The sequence below is a fragment of the Pelophylax lessonae genome, assembly GCF_965119305.1.
Source record: "Pelophylax lessonae genome assembly, chromosome: 6".
Taxonomy (NCBI): Eukaryota; Metazoa; Chordata; class Amphibia; order Anura; family Ranidae; genus Pelophylax; species Pelophylax lessonae.
In genome coordinates, this window is record NC_138773.1 from 167,723,531 (window position 1) to 167,740,284 (window position 16,754).

Sequence of the window (16,754 nt, forward strand, 5' to 3'; positions counted from 1 at the left end):
CCTCCCAGAACGAGAGCCGCACTGCACCGCTCCGCCGTCATTTGATTGTGGGTGGGTGGCAAGTAGTTAATAAATTAAATCATCATTTAAAAACTGCATGCATGTTGTATTTACTCAGGTTGTCTTTTTGTGTAATATTAAAATTTGTTTGATGATCTGAATCATTTAAGTGTGACAAATATGCAAAAAAATAAAAATCAAGAAGGGGGCAAATGCTTTATGACATCACTGTATATATTTTGTATATGCATTTTTTAGCCTTGCTATTAGAAATGGCTAATATAGGTAAAGTATGTACCCAAAATATAGGTGAACCCAATATTTTCTATTTTATTTTTATACACCTAAATAACATTCAAAACATTGTGTTAAAAAATAATTGTTTAAAACTATGAAGCAATCAAGCATTATGGTGATATCTTCATAATCCTATTAATTAGGTCAACACTCTGGTGACCTGAGAGTTTCAGTTCTACATATAATACCTGTAACACATGAAATCTGTTGCCATGTTTAATGAAAGACATCTGTAAAAAAATGGTGTTCTGTATGAAGAATTGTATCTGTTACACGGCTGTTTATTTCTTATCTGCTTTTAACTTCTGCATGTGGAGACCAAGTTCTGTGTGATTAGCATGTAGACATAGAAAAAAAGATATGAACAAGGCATGATATAAAAGAGCATAGTCAGTTATATGATTCGCTTATCAGTTTAACAGAGATACAATACCATGACCAAGCACAAATGAATTGTAGGCGTGACTTACAAAGCAGACTATAAATGAAATTGGGAGAAAGTTGTGTTTGCCATCTACCATCTACTTCTTGAAGCAGGAGCTACTCTCATCTAACTCAATCCACCACCATGGTTCACTGGACTGCTGAAGAGAGGTCTGCCATCACCTCTGTGTGGCAGAAGGTCAATGTTGAACAGGATGGACATGAAGCCCTTACCAGGTATGACAACTTTTCTTGGTGTTGCTACTTTTTCATAATCTCTTTACTATGCTTCCAGTATCTTCTAACCCTAATCATTTAACAGGCCTCTAATGCTTTATTGTTTTCATGGTTTCAAATTGAAAATTGTAATTTAACTTAACAAAGAAAATACATTTGATACTTCCATTAAATCAGATTTGGGTTTACCTAATACGGCAATATGTAAAGTGGAATTCAATAGTTTTCTTTATTTGTTGCATATTTTGCATTTTAACACCTTTTTTTTAGATTGTTAAAATCCATTTATAGTGACCTTTACCCACTCTATCCAAATTGGAAAAAAAAAGAGGAATCAGTTATTTACTGCCGTCTGTGTCCCCAATAGGTGTAAACACCTTTTCTGTTTGTCCTGGTCACCATTGTCACCTAGAGTGAAATTGAGAGAAAATAACAAATCTTGAGTTGCCATTAGAACAGGAATGGAAGGGAAATCTTTTAAATGGGGACACTAGTATTGGTGACACCTGTCTAAGGGGAATTTTCACCATTACAGAGAAATTTCCTCTCCCTTCCTGTTGTGGCTATAGGACTGGAAATGAAGGAAAATCTCTCCAATGGGACACAGGTGGAAAAAAAAGCTAACCAAGATTATAAACCTCTAGTACTTTCTGGCTTCGTATGTTAACCTGTGCAATTATTTTAATCAAAATAATACTTTGCAAGTATTTTACAAAAATGATACTTTTCATTTATTTATTTTTACTGATGTTTCTTTCTGTGATTTATTTTCTGTTCCTAAGATGGGACCCTGCATAGATACTGTAAAAAATGTTAGTTTTGAAAGTAACATATCTTTACACAGTATGATAACATAATATTGTTTTATTATTCATATATTTGCACACATACAAGCAAGTAATAATTGGTACAAGTTCGCAGGTACATACCAGTCAGTCATACAGGTACTGCATCGAACCCATTAATTTGCATTTATTCATTGCTGATGTAAATATGTGTGAAGATTCCTGGTGGAAAAATATTAATCAAACATGTTTTCTTCTATCTTTCATAGGCTGTTTTTAGTCTACCCCTGGACCCAGAGGTATTTCAGCACTTTTGGAGATCTCTCCAGTGCAGATGCAATTTCTCATAATGCTAAGGTGCATGCACATGGCAAGAAGGTTCTGGGAGCTATTGGCAATGCCATCCAACACCTGGACAACGTGAAGGGCACTCTGCACAATCTCAGTGAAGAACATGCTAACCAACTGCATATTGATCCCGAGAACTTTAGGGTAATAATCTTAATATTTTATTTAACACTGGGCTTGATTGCTTTCTATTGATCTAACAGAAATGTACTGTATGACCTTGTCACCTTTGTAAGAGTATTTCAATCCAAAACTTTGTTCATTTTGAGGAGTAAGAAATAGTTAAAAACCGAAACGTTTTTTTTTTCTTTTGCTTGTTTCTCGTGGGCGGAGATTTCCACATGCTTCCTGTCTTAGAGATTAAACAGGAAGTGTGAGAGAATCTCTAAAAGGTTTAGAAAACATAGCCTCTTATACAATTTTCAATTGACTATATGTCCCCATTAGAAGATGACCTTTCACCTCTGGTGACAATTGTAGAGACAAATAAAGAGGATGAATTTTCTAAGCCACACAGCAATAATAAAAAAAATATAGGGGTGCTAACCCTTCTGTACTCCTTTCAAAACTTAAATAAATACATAAAGAAAAAGTTTTGGCTTTGAATATATCTTAACCAATTGCCTACTGCCCACTTTTCCCCCCTTTGTGGCCAAGCCAATTTTCAGCTTTCAGCGCTGTTGCACTTTGAAAGACAATTGCATGGTCATGCAACATTGTACCCAAATGAAATTTTTATAGATTTTTTTCACACAAATAGAGCTTTCTTTTGGTGGTATTTAATTCCCAATGGGTTTTTTTTTATTGCTAAATAAACAAAAAAAAGACCGTAAATTTTGAAAAAAAAAGAAAAAACAACTTTTTCATAGTTTGTTATAACATTTTGGAAACAGGTAAGCTGCACTAATCGGCACTGATAGGCTGCACTGATGGGCACTGATAGTTTGCGCTGATGAGATGGCACTGGTGGGCGCTGAGGAGGAAGCACTGATGGGCACTGATGAGGAAGCACTGACAGGTGGCACTGGTGGGAACTGATAGGTGGCACTGATGGGCACTGATAGGTGGAACTAATAGGCAGCACGGATAGGTAGCACTGATGGGCACTGGTAGGCGGCACTGATAGGTAGCACTGATTGGCAGCACTGATGGGCACTTTTTGGCAGCACTGGTGGGCACTGTTTGGACTACACTGATAAGCAGGACACTAATAATCTTTGCCCTGATTATCAGTGTACATGTCCCTTTTAGAGAAGCCGGTTATCGGCTCTCTTCTCAGAGAGCCTCTGATTGGCTCTTTACCCTGATCTGTAATCAGCAATGTCCTCTGGACACTGTGATCACAGAGAGCACCACCCGATCATGTGATGGCCTCTCAGAACTAGCCGTCCACGCTGTAGCTGTCATTCGGCTATAGCACGGTCAGCAAGTGGTTAATAACCAGAGAAATTGTTGATAGTAGTCCACAGCAACTAATCAACTAATTCTTCTTCAGGAGGTCAAGGAAAAAGAAACAACTGCTGATCTCTCTTTGGTTGTAGTACACATTTTCAAACTTTTTTATGCTTTGCTTTGGGTAACTAAAAAAGCTGTTATATATATGACTATTTTTCTAAATAAACAGTTTGATAAAGTAATGATTTTCTTAAATACTAATAACAAATTTTTGTCTTTTTATGCAGCGTCTTGGAGAAGTGTTGGTTGTTGTCCTGGCTGCCAAACTGGGAACTGCCTTTACTCCTCAAGTCCAGCATGCATGGGAGAAGTTCATTGCTGTCCTGGTTGATGCTCTTAGCCACAGCTATCACTAAACTACAACATGAACAGAAAACAGCATAATTTTCACTGAGGCTGTGTATTATTATGTGTTCCCTTTGTAGCACATGTAATAAAAAAAAACCCTGAAAAAATTTCCCTCTTGTAATGTCATATTTACTTGTAAATGCTAAATTAACCATGTGAAAAAAGGTTTGTTTGGTGTATTTCCTAGTTAGGCTAACTGATTTCAGGGGACAAAGATAAAGAGTTTGGATTGGATTTTTTCATGAATGCTATTCTTATTCTGGCCCTTAATGGACTCTGCCAAAGAAGGACTGAAATGATTGTTCCTAGGGGGTCAAACACAATCAACTAACTCTTTTATGGCAGGGACAGATTTCTGTGGGCTAAAAATAGTGTACCGTGCAATTTTTGCCATGGTGCCACATTGGTTGGTGGGCATGGTAAAAGGTACATTTTCCAAAAGGACATAGCTTCTTAAAACACACTTTATCTTCCAGCATCAGCTTCATTTTGCTCTTTCGGCTTTTGGTCACATTTCATTTCAGCGTCACATTGTAAGTTGCTGATGCATGTTTTCCCTCTACCAGACACTGTGATTGTATCAATAAAAAGTTAGGGGAAGGCGCCTGGCCCTTTAAAAAAGATAATAGAACCTGCTGCCCCTTTAATTGTTAAAAACAATATATAAATATAAATCGTGGATAAAAAGGCGCTGGTAATCTTTTATGTTGCTGGATACAATTATTAAAGGTATCACGTATTTTTATAAAATTATTAAATATTGATATTATGACAAAAGTGTGTAAAAATACGTGCTAAGTTAAACAAGTGCAAAATGTAATTAATAAATATCAAAGTGCTTAATAGTGCATCAACCTAAAATTACAAGTGTTAGTTTTCACTAGTATATATGTTACATAAATAAATTATTTAATTAGTGCAACAAGCAAGAAAGTGCTTAATAGTGCATGCATAAATTAAATCACATAGAGTTGAATTATAACAATATTAAATGGTCGTGCTCTCTAATAAAGTGCTCAAAGATATATAACAAGTGTCTCTAAAATTCTGAGCAATTTATGCAATTGGATTGTGCTTCTATATTCTTGATTCTAAGGTGCTCCAGGTGATGGGGTGTGTCACACGTGGCCTCTTACCAGCTTCCAACAGGTCGTAATGACCCCCAACGCCTGTGATCCCTTTATCTGGGTGGATCAAACCTCTCCTCGATATCTTTGGCTTGAATATCCTGCTCCTACATAAGGCGTATATGGACCATATAGTCCGCATATAAAGATAAAAAAATGCCTCCAATAGTGAAATATTGTATGGTTTATTATATATACACTATAGGATAACAATTGGTCTCTTACTATTTGTTGTGCCCTCCTGGCACTGGGCAATTCGGCAGTACAAAATCGTTCGGGTATTGAGAAGATATTGTCCGAGGATCTGCAGCTTCCTCCTATCTCTCCTTTCCCTGTTTTGTGTGCGGCGGTCGGCGTGCGTCCCTGCCACTGCTATGAATGCCTGAGTTCCTGTTTCCGGGTTTAGCAATGACCACAATGCATTTGGCTCTTGTGCGTCATCAGGCGGTCCTGGATGGATCTCTGTAATGAAAGATATGTGTCTAATTGATATCTCAACTTGTCCTATATTCAGTTCTGAACAATAAGCTCATAAAAATGTTATAAGCCTAGCCCAGAAGGTGGAATCTACTTTTTCATTGGTTAATTTGGTTAACCATTGATTCAGTGTTTGTTTATACATAGCCATCTTTTACCACCAGGTGTCATTCTCGGACAAGGAATGTCTGTTCTAAATTACAGGAACGTTTAATATCTCACTAGAACAAGCGTGGCCATTTGAGGTTATATATATATATATATATATATATATATATATATATATATATATATATATAGTGTTTAGGAGAGCTGATAACTGCCAATGAATGAGCACACATTTTTGGTGCTGCAATATTTTAAATATAATAACCTCTAATTATAAAGAGATGTATTTCCTATCTACTGTGGCTATCAGTATCATTTATATATACAGATGAAAGAAAATAACTATAGATATATGGATAAACATGATAGCGTGCATACTTAAACTGATACAAATACACTTCTTCTAACAATATTAATAAATCAACATTTTCAGTAGAGAACGGTATACATGGCTAAGTATCTAATGGGATGACCAATAACCAAGCATATGATAATATTGTTGCTGAACCTATTTTTATGTAATATGACATTTCAGGTCATAATCATGTCTTTTTATATATTCTTATGTGTAAGGAAACAGTGAGGTTCCCTTTGGGAAATTTCTAACAACGCTTGAATAAACTGCACTGTTGTCAATAATTCCATGAAACTGCCGAGGTATATTGGCTTCATCTGGGAAAATAGGCATGTGGGTGAGTCCTTAAAGGAGTTGTAAAGTCAGAAGGTTTTTTATATTAATGCTTTATTTGCATTAAAAAAAAAACCTGTGTGCAGCAGCCCCCCTCAGTCCCCCTAACACTTACCTGAGGTCACTCTCTGTCCAGCGATGTCCACGAGTGTCTCAGCCAATAGTGATGGACGAACATCGGCCGGGGCGGTTCGCGAACGCCAGCCGCAAATTTTCTCAAAAGTCTGCGAACTTTAAAAACCTTTAGTCATATTTGCGACCACAAAAGACATACTAGCTGTACACAAATAGTCCCTGCACATGGACAATGTCATAACAGAAGTATTGCAATTGAAAAAGTTGCCCTAAATTTTTTTTTTTTTTTACAGCAAAAAATATATATATTTTTTTTCATAAATCAGCCGGTAAATACATTGTCTAATACATATAGATACATTCACACATCTGAAAAATGGGTCCGCATCCATTCCCCAATTTGGCGGAACCTTTACAAACCCATTGTTTTTCATTTTCATTTCTGAAAAATTAGGCATTCACAGGATAAAGAAGTAAGTGTCGGCCATTCCAGGCCCCAAAAATTAGCCCACATGCGTTTACCTGACAGCTAAGAATGTAGTATTCTGTGGCTGAAGGTACATTAGGCATTCACACAGAATACAGAAGTAAGTGTCGGCCTGTATAGGCAGCATAAATTAGCTCACATGGTTTGAACTGACAGCAAAAAACGTACTTTTTGATGGCTAGAGGTACGGTAGGCGTTCACAGTACACAGAACCGTAAGTGTCAGCCTGTATAGGCTCCAAAAATTAGCTCACATGGTTTGAACTGACAGCAAAAAATGTAGTTTTTGATGGCTAGAGGTACGGTAGGCGTTCACAGTACACAGAACCGTAAGTGTCGGCCTGTATAGGCTCCAAAAATTAGCTCACATGGTTTGAACTGACAGCAAAGAACTTAGTATTTGGTGGCTGGAGGTACATTAGGCATTCACAGAAAAAATTATTGTCGGCCCTGAAAGGCCCCAAAAATTTGCCATTCAATAGGCATGAAATGCCTTTTATGCCGCTGTATGTAGCGAAGCCAAGGACCAGGAATTTTTGTGGGTGGAGGAATTTCGATGAAACCTGGTCTACTGGTCACATGTGTTGAATTCCTCAGAGATCCATGCCTCATTTATTTTTATAAATGTGAGGTTGTCTACACTGTCATGAGCTAGGCGAGTGCGCTTATCGGTCACGATCCCCCCTGCTGCGCTGAACGTCCTTTCAAACAGGACAAGCCAACATTTCCATTGCAAATTGTGCAAGCTCTATCGAGCATATGCAACGTTGAGTTCCATCGCGTCGGGCAGTCACAAATAAGACGCCTGAGGGGCAGGTTGTGTCGCCGCTGAATCTCAGCAAGGCGAGCCATGGCTGTGTAAGATCTTTGGAAATGGCCCGAAATTTTCCTGGCCTGCCGCAAGATGTCCTGGACCCCAGGGTATTTGGCAAAGAATCACTGCACCACCAAGTTCAGGACGTGTGCCATGCATGGCACGTGTGTTATTTTGCCCTGTTTCAGCGCGCTCAGCAGATTGGCACCGTTGTCGCACACCACTTCACCAACTGACAAATTCAGCGGTGTCAGCCACTGATCTGCCTGTGAACGCAAAGCTGAAAAGAAGTGCAGGACCAGTGTGGCTCTTGGCTTTCAGGCACAACAGACACAGCACAGCATGGCAAGCAACGTCTCACCTGGCATGTGGAATAGGTTCTGGGAATCTTGGGCGGCGCAGGAGAAGAGACGGTAGCAGTGGAAGAGGAGGAGTCAGCCGAGGATGAGAGGGAGGATGGAGGAGGAGAAGAAGAAGAGGCAGGCCTGCTTGCAATCCGTGGCGGTACAACAAAATCTACACGGGTGCCACGGGTTGCATGCTTAACGGCCTTCAGAAGGTTCACCCAGTGGGCAGTAAAAGTGATATACCTTCCCTGCCAGTGTTTGCTAGTGATTTGCTAGATGTGTCTGTGTAGATAACGCCCCGCTTAAATCTGTGGTATTGGGGGGCCACAGGTTTATCACACCAGTTCTTCAAATAATTGGCCAGTATCTGTTGTCAATGTGTGTAGCACAGTTAACACAGCAAAAGAGGCCAAATTTTTGCAGGACTAAAATACAATCTTAGAAAAGTGTACTGTTAAATAACACCCCGCTTCAATATGTGCTATTGGGGGGCCACTGGTTTATCACACCAGTTGTTCAAAAAATTGGCCAGTGAGTTTGGCACTGTGTGTACCAGACTGAACTCAGCAGAAGAGGCAATATTGTTGCAGGACACAAATACACTTGTAAAAGTATACTCAGATAACACCCCACTTCAATATGTGGTATTGGGGGGCCACTGGTTTATCACACCAGTTGTTCAAAAAATTGGCCAGTGAGTTTGGCACTGTGTGTATCAGACTTAACTCAGCAGAAGAGGCAATATTGTTGCAGGACACAAATACACTTGTAAAAGTATACTCAGATAACACCCCACTTCAATATGTGGTATTGCGGGGCCACTGGTTTATCACACCAGTTGTTCAAAAAATTGGCCAGTGAGTTTGGCACTGTGTGTACCAGACTTAACTCAGCAGAAGAGGCAATATTGTTGCAGGACACAAATAAACTTGTAAAAGTATACTCAGATAACACCCCACTTCAATATGTGGTATTGGGGGGGCCACTGGTTTATCACACCAGTTGTTCAAAAAATTGGCCAGTGAGTTTGGCACTGTGTGTACCAGACTTAACTCAGCAGAAGAGGCAATATTGTTGCAGGACACAAATACACTTGTAAAAGTATACTCAGATAACACCCCACTTCAATATGTGGTATTGCGGGGCCACTGGTTTATCACACCAGTTGTTCAAAAAATTGGCCAGTGAGTTTGGCACTGTGTGTATCAGACTTAACTCAGCAGAAGAGGTAATATTGTGGCAGGACACAAATACACTTGTAAAAGTATACTCAGATAACACCCCACTTCAATACGTGGTATTGGGGGGCCACTGGTTTATCACACCAGTTGTTCAAATAATTGGCCAGTGAGTTTGGCACTGTGTGTACCAGACTTAACTCAGCAGAAGAGGCAATATTGTTGAAGGACACAAATACACTTGTAAAAGTATACTCAGATAACACCCCACTTCAATATGTGATATTGGGGGGCCACTGGTTTATCACACCAGTTGTTCAAAAAATTGACCAGTGAGTTTGGCACTGTGTGTATCAGACTTCACTCAGCAAAAGAGGCAATATTGTTGCAGGACACAAATACACTTGTAAAAGTATACTCAGATAGGCTCCAAAAATTAGCTCACATGGTTTGAACTGACAGCAGAAAAACTTAGTTTTTGATGGCTAGAGGTACAGTAGGTGTTCACAATATACACAAGTTGGTGGCGGGCTGTTAAGGCCACAAAAATGAGCTCACGTGGGTTGAACTGACAGCAAAGAACTTAGTATATGATGGCTAGAGGTACAGTAGGCGTTCACAGTATACACAAGTTGGTGGCGGCCTGTTTAGGCAGCAAACATGAGCTCACATGGGTTGAACTAACAGTAAAGAACGTAGTATATGATTGCTAGAGGTACAGTAGGCGTTCACAGTATACACAAGTTGGTGGCGGGCTGTTTAGGCCGCAAACATGAGCTCATGTGGGTTGAACTGACAGTAAAGAACGTAGTATATGATTGCTAGAGGTACAGTAGGCGTTCACAGTATACACAAGTTGGTGGTGGGCTGTTTAGGCCGCAAACATGAGCTCACATGGGTTGAACTGACAGCAAAGAACGCAGTATATGATGGCTAGAGGTACAGTAGGCATTCACAGTATACACAAGTTGGTGGCGGGCTGTTTAGGCCGCAAACATGAGCTCACATGGGTTGAACTGACACCTTTTTTTACGCTGCAACATTTGAGCCACAGAAGCCTGCCTTTTTCCAGAAAAACGTAACAACGGCATCATGGAAGGTAGAGTGTTGAACAACTGTGAGAAGACAGGAGAAGGAGAAGGGGGAGGAGAAGGAGAAGGAGAAGAGGCTGGATGGTGAGAGCATGGAGTGTGGCTTTGTGGGTTCTGACAGTTTTGCTCCCACTGGGCTTGGTGATGGGATTTCAGGTGCCTTCTTAAGTCGGTTGTCCCTAGGTGAGTGTTGGGCTTACCGCGATTTATGAGTTGACTGCAAAGGCTACAGATGGCAACACTGGTGTCAGCAACGGACACATTAATAAAAGCCCACACTGTGGAGCTATGTGTCGGCATCCTGGGAGCGCCAGATGTGACTGTACATGGTTGATGGCTCGCTCCTGATACATTTGCAGTCTGCTTTCTACCTCTTCTGCAATGCAAGTTCTGCCTGCCTTTCCTCCCTATCTGCCGGTCCGTCAGTCTGCCAGTTCTACAAATAATTGGCCAGTAACTGTTGTCACTGTGTGTAGCAGAGTGAACACAGCAAAAGAGGCCAAATGTTTGCAGGACTAAAATACAATCTTAGAAAAGTATACTGTTAAATAACACCTCAATTCAATATGTGGTATTGGGGGGGGGGGGCACAGGTTTATTACACCAGTTCTACAAATAATTGGCCAGTAACTGTTGTCACTGTGTGTAGCAGAGTTAACACAGCAAAAGAGGCCAAATGTTTGCAGGACTAAAATACACTCTTAGAAAATTTTACTGTTAAATAACACCCCACTTCAATATGTGGCATTGGGGGGGGAGCATTGGTGTAGCACACCAGTTCAAAAATCGGCCAGTGAGTTTGGCGCTGTGTGTACCAGACTTCACTCAGCAAACTAGGCAATATTGTTGCATGACACAAATACACTTGAAAAAGCTTACTCAGAGAACACCCCACTTCAATATGTGGCATTGGGGGGGGGGGGAGCATATATATAATACATTATAAGTGCTTTTGTCACTATGTGTAGTGTTGCTGCAGAAACGCTCAGTCTCACCACCACACCTGTCACAATGCTGCACAGTGCACAATAATGGTACTAATCCACTATAATATGCTTTCTACAAAGTATATTATACTGTGGATTACCCCCCTCCACCACCCCCCCCCCCTTTTTAGTGCACTGCACAGCAATACCAAAAAATTTGCAGTCCTTTACATGACTTTTGTGGACATTGACAAAGCGATTTCTGTGCGACTGCAGCCGATATCTAACTGCCCCTAAAGCAACCACAGGAAACCTGGCCCTAATGTTACAGAGACTGTAATAGACCCTAAAACGACATTGGAGCATTTTAAATGACTTTTGTGGACATTGACAAAGCGATTTCTGTGCGACTGCAGCCGATATCTAACTGTCCCTAAAGCAACCACAGGATACCTGGCCCTAATGTTAAAGAGACTGTATTAGACCCTAAAACGACATTGGAGCATTTTAAATGACTTTTGTGGACATTGACAAAGCGATATCTGTGCGACTGCAGCCGATATCTAACTGCCCCTAAAGCAACCACAGGATACCTGACCCTCATGTTAAAGAGACTGTAATAGACCCTAAAATGACATTGGAGCATTTTAAATGACTTTTGTGGACATTGACAAAGCGATTTCTGTGCGACTGCAGCCGATATCTAACTGCCCCTAAAGCAACCACAGGATACCTGCCCCTAATGTTAAAGAGACTGTAATAGACCCTAAAACGACATTGGAGCATTTTAAATGACTTTTGTGGACATTGACAAAGCGATATCTGTGCGACTGCAGCTGATCTCTAAGTGCCCCTAAAGAAACCACAGGATACCTGTCCCAAACCTGAAAAGAGACTGTAGAAGGCCTATACCGAAATACCAGCCCTGGAAAGGACTTTTGTGGATCTTCACAGTGCTATATGTGTCTAGCAAACTCTCCCTGACGAGCACAGCAGACCTCTCCCTACACTGGCAGAAAACGGAATGTGAAATGGCCGCCAGGTCAGGTCTATTTATAGGGTAGGGGGACTTTCCATGTACTGGAATGTTTCAATTGGCTGTCCTGTTCCACCTGACGGCTTTGTTATGGGTCAAAGTTCTCCCCAATTTAAACAAATATGGCCGTCGCGAACGACGCCATGTGTCCGAAAATTTGGCGGGTAGCGAACAAGCAAACCGACCACCGGGCGAACCGCAAGGCCATGTCTAGCTTCAAACATAAAGATATAAAACTGTAATTTTTTTGTGAAAAATCAAAAACAAGTGGGACACAATCATGAAGTGGAACGAAATTTATTGGATATTTCAAACTTTGTTAACAAATAAAAAACTGAAAAATTGGGCGTGCAAAATTATTCAGCCCCTTTACTTTCAGTGCAGCAAACTCTCTCCAGAAGTTCAGTGAGGATCTCTGAATGATCCAATGTTAACCTAAATGACTAATGAAGATAAATAGAATCCACCTGTGTGTAATCAAGTCTCCGTATAAATGCACCTGCACTGTGATAGTCTCAGAGGTCCTTTTAAAGCGCAGAGAGCATCATGAAGAACAAGGAACACACCAGGCAGGTCCGAGATACTGTTGTGGAGAAGTGTAAAGCCGGATTTGGATACAAAAAGATTTCCCAAGCTTTAAACATCTCAAGGAGCACTGTACAAGCGATAATAATGAAATTGAAGGAGTATCAGACCACTGCAAATCTACGAAGACCTGGCCGTCCCTCTAAACTTTCAGCTCATACAAGGAGAAGACTGATCAGAGATGCAGCCAAGAGACCCATGATCACTCTGGATGAACTGCAGAGATCTACAGCTGAGGTGGGAGACTCTGTCCATAGGACAACAATCAGTCGTATACTGCACAAATCTGGCCTTTATGGAAGAGTGGCAAGAAGAAAGCCATTTCTTAAAGATATCCATAAAAAGTGTCATTTAAGGTTTGCCAAAAGTCACCTGGGAGACACACCAAACATGTGGAAGAAGGTGCTCTGGTCAGATGAAACCAAAATCAAACTTTTTGGCAACAATTCAAAACGTTATGTTTGGCGTAAAAGCAACACAGCGCATCACCCTGAACACACCATCCCCACTGTCAAACATGGGGGTGGCAGCATCATGGTTTGGGCCTACTTTTCTTCAGCAGGGACAGGGAAGATGGGTAAAATTGATGGGAAGATGGATGGAGCCAAATACAGGACCATTCTGGAAGAAAACCTGATGGAGTCTGCAAAAGACCTGAGACTGGGACGGAGATTTGTCTTCCAACAAGACAATGATCCAAAACATAAAGCAAAATCTACAATGGAATGGTTCACAAATAAACATATCCAGGTGTTAGAATGGCCAAGTCAAAGTCCAGACCTGAATCCAATCGAGAATCTGTGGAAAGAACTGAAAACTGCTGTTCAAATGCTCTCCATCCAACCTCACTGAGCTTGAGCTGTTTTGTAAGGAGGAATGGGCAAAAATTTCAGTCTCTCGATGTGCAAAACTGATAGAGACATACCCCAAGCGACTTACAGCTGTAATCGCAGCAAAAGGTGGCGCTACAAAGTATTAACTTAAGGGGGCTGAATAACTTTGCACGCCCAATTTTTCAGTTTTTTAAAAGTTTGAAATATCCAATAAATTTCGTTCCACTTGATGACTGTGTCCCACTTGTTGTTGATTCTTCACAAAAAATTACAGTTTTATATCTTTATATTTGAAGCCTGAAATGTGGCAAAAGGTCGAAAAGTTCAAGGGGGCCGAATACTTTCGCAAGGCACTGTATGTGAAATAACACCCCAAAATGCATTCTCCTTTTTCTCCCGAGTATGAGGATACCACATGTGAGAGACTTTTTGGCAATCTAACCGCGTACAGGACCCCGAAATCCAATAAGCACCTTCAGGCTTTTAAAGAAAGTTATTTCCTCATTACACTTCCTGACTACATATTACTGTTTTGGAGGCCCTGAAATGCCAGTATAGAACAAAACACCCCTTAAATTACCCCTTTTTGGAAAGTAGAATGTAGAGTATTTTGCAGATCTCATTTGTTGGCACAACTTTCTGGAAACTGAAGAAAAAAAAGAATATCTTCCATGGACTCAACAACTCTGCAAATAGCTTGGGGGGTCTAAGTTCCGAAGAGGGGTCATTTGGGGGGGGGATGTGCTATCTTGGCATTTCAGGGTCCCTGAAACTGTGATAGGTAATAAGGAATTAAAATGAACAATTTATGCCCTTTGATAGCCTGAAGGGATAATTTGGGTGGGTTTTGTACTGCCCTGGCATTTTAGCACCTCTAGAAATGTGATAGGCTGTCAGAAAGAAAAGCTGCATAAATTCTAGTACTGTATATATAGTATATAGACCATAGTTTTAGATGCTATAAAACTTTCACACAAACCAATTATACGCCTAATGGTTTTTTTTTTTTACCAAAATCATGTAGCAGAATAGAATTTGGTCTAAATTTACGTCAAAATTTGAGTTTATTGGATATTTTTATTTTTATAACAAAAAGTAGAAAATATATATTTTTTTCAAATAATTTCCGGCCTTTTTTTGTTTGTATCACAAAAAATAAAAACCCAGTGGTGATGAAAAATGAAAGCTCTATTTGTGTGAAAAAAAGGATATAAATTTTGTTTGGGTACAGCATTGTATGACTGCGCAATTACCAGTTGAAATAGATAAGTGGCAAAAAGCAAAAAAATGGCCTGGTCAGGAAGGGGGTAAAACCTTCCGGAGGTCAAGTGGTTTTAGAATGTTTGATTTGATGATCAAAATGCTATATTGTTGCCCCCTGTGTGCATGAGACCTATACTGGAGTTCGTTAGAACAGTCACATGGTTGAAAAGATCACTCTAGAAAGTAAAACATCCATTTTAGCCTAGTGAATTGAGCTTACTGTATTCTTTTAATTCAGTTTTTGTGCTTCATTTTATGTTAGTGGTTTAGTAGGGATGAGCTTAAGAGTCTTCCAAACTCATCTAAATCCAAGCTTCAACTTGGCACTATTCTCTAGTCCAATTGCCTGCAGGCCTGCTCATTCCTGCCCCATAGCACACATAAACAAAAGGGCTGGTGATGCAAGTGCCCTTTTACTAGAGCATGTGTCGATTTGAGTGTCCATATAAGGGCTTTGATCATTCTGGCCTTTTGCTTAGGTGTGCTGTGGGATCTGTACCACGGGAATTACCCGGCCTGCAGCTGATTGGAAAATACTGCAAAGTGAAAGTTGAGAAAGAGAGGAGTTTGGAGGACACCCGAGTTCGTCTAGTGCAACCGAACAGGGAAAATATTTGGCCCTGAGCCGCTAACTCTAAAGTCTATGGGACTCGAACATGAAAAATCAAAATAAAGAAAGGTATACCTTGTTCAAATCATAAACATAGAGCAAAGTAACACTAGCAGCGCTGAAAAGTAAAAACATAGCAGGGACACAGTCACAGAGCAAAGCATGCAGGTATTAAGACTTCACAGTGCATAGATCATCAGATATGGAAAGTCCAAATGAAGTGCAAGATCCTCAAACATATATTAATGTACTTCCTCCAAACACCAGTGCACCTCCACCGTCACTCCGTGCCACCCCCGTAAGAATGGACACTCACCAGAGACCACTTCAATGGTACACTTCACCAGAGGATATGGATCTGCTGCAGCTCGACTCCAATAATCTCTGTGTCCCAATATGAATGAAACTTACGCCAACATAGAAGTCCTTGATGACGAAACGCGCAAGGGCGTGAGCATGCAGTCACCTTGGTTATGCCCGACGTCACGCTACTGTTTCCAGCCAGCTTTGGTACCGAGCGGTGGGATATTCATGAGTAGCGTTGGACAAGCGGGATTTTCTTATGTACACGTCTGATTATATTTTATCAATGTGAGTAGCACTCTAAGGGAACGGGGTTTATGTTAATTGGGTGATGCATTAATAAACATACAAAGTTACGCTATGAGTCCCCGCTCTTGTGCTTTCACTTTCATGACTATGTTGGCGTGAGTTTCATTCATATTGGGACACAGAGATTATTGGAGTCGAGCTGCAGCGGATCTATATCCTCTGGTGAAGTGTACCATTGAAGTGGTTCATACAGGCGCTTATTAACCTATCTCTGGTGAGTGTTCATTCTTACGGGGGTGGCACGGAGTGACGGTGGAGGTGCACTGGTGTTTGAAGGAAGTCCATTAATATATGTTTGAGGATCTTGCACTTCATTTGGACTTTCCATATCCGATGATCTATGCACTGTGAAGTCTTAATATCTGCATGCTTAGCACTGTGACTGTGTCCCTGCTATGTTTTTACTTTTCAGCGCTGCTAATTTTACTTTGCTCTATGTTTATGATTTGAACAAGTTACACCTTTCTTTATATACATTTGATTTATAGCAGCAGCTGTTTGATATTCAATTCTCAGTTTATTATCATTATATTATTTTGTGTTCACGTGTTAGCGCTGGGTGAGTGGGTTGTTTTATATTTACATAGACCTACTCCTGTTTTAAA

At 40.4% G+C, this 16,754-nt stretch overlaps 1 protein-coding gene across 1 annotated transcript; it reads left to right on the top strand.

Annotated features, from left to right (window-relative positions):
* Positions 1–865: 865 nt before the first annotated feature.
* On the top strand, positions 866–3,901 carry LOC309557961 (hemoglobin subunit beta-3-like; the record flags this gene model as incomplete). The annotated part of the gene is made up of 3 exons (XM_082260848.1): positions 866–957; positions 2,012–2,234; positions 3,773–3,901. 3 exons carry the CDS (start codon positions 866–868, stop codon positions 3,899–3,901), a joined length of 444 nt encoding a protein of 147 aa, XP_082116974.1.
* Positions 3,902–16,754: the final 12,853 nt, after the last annotated feature.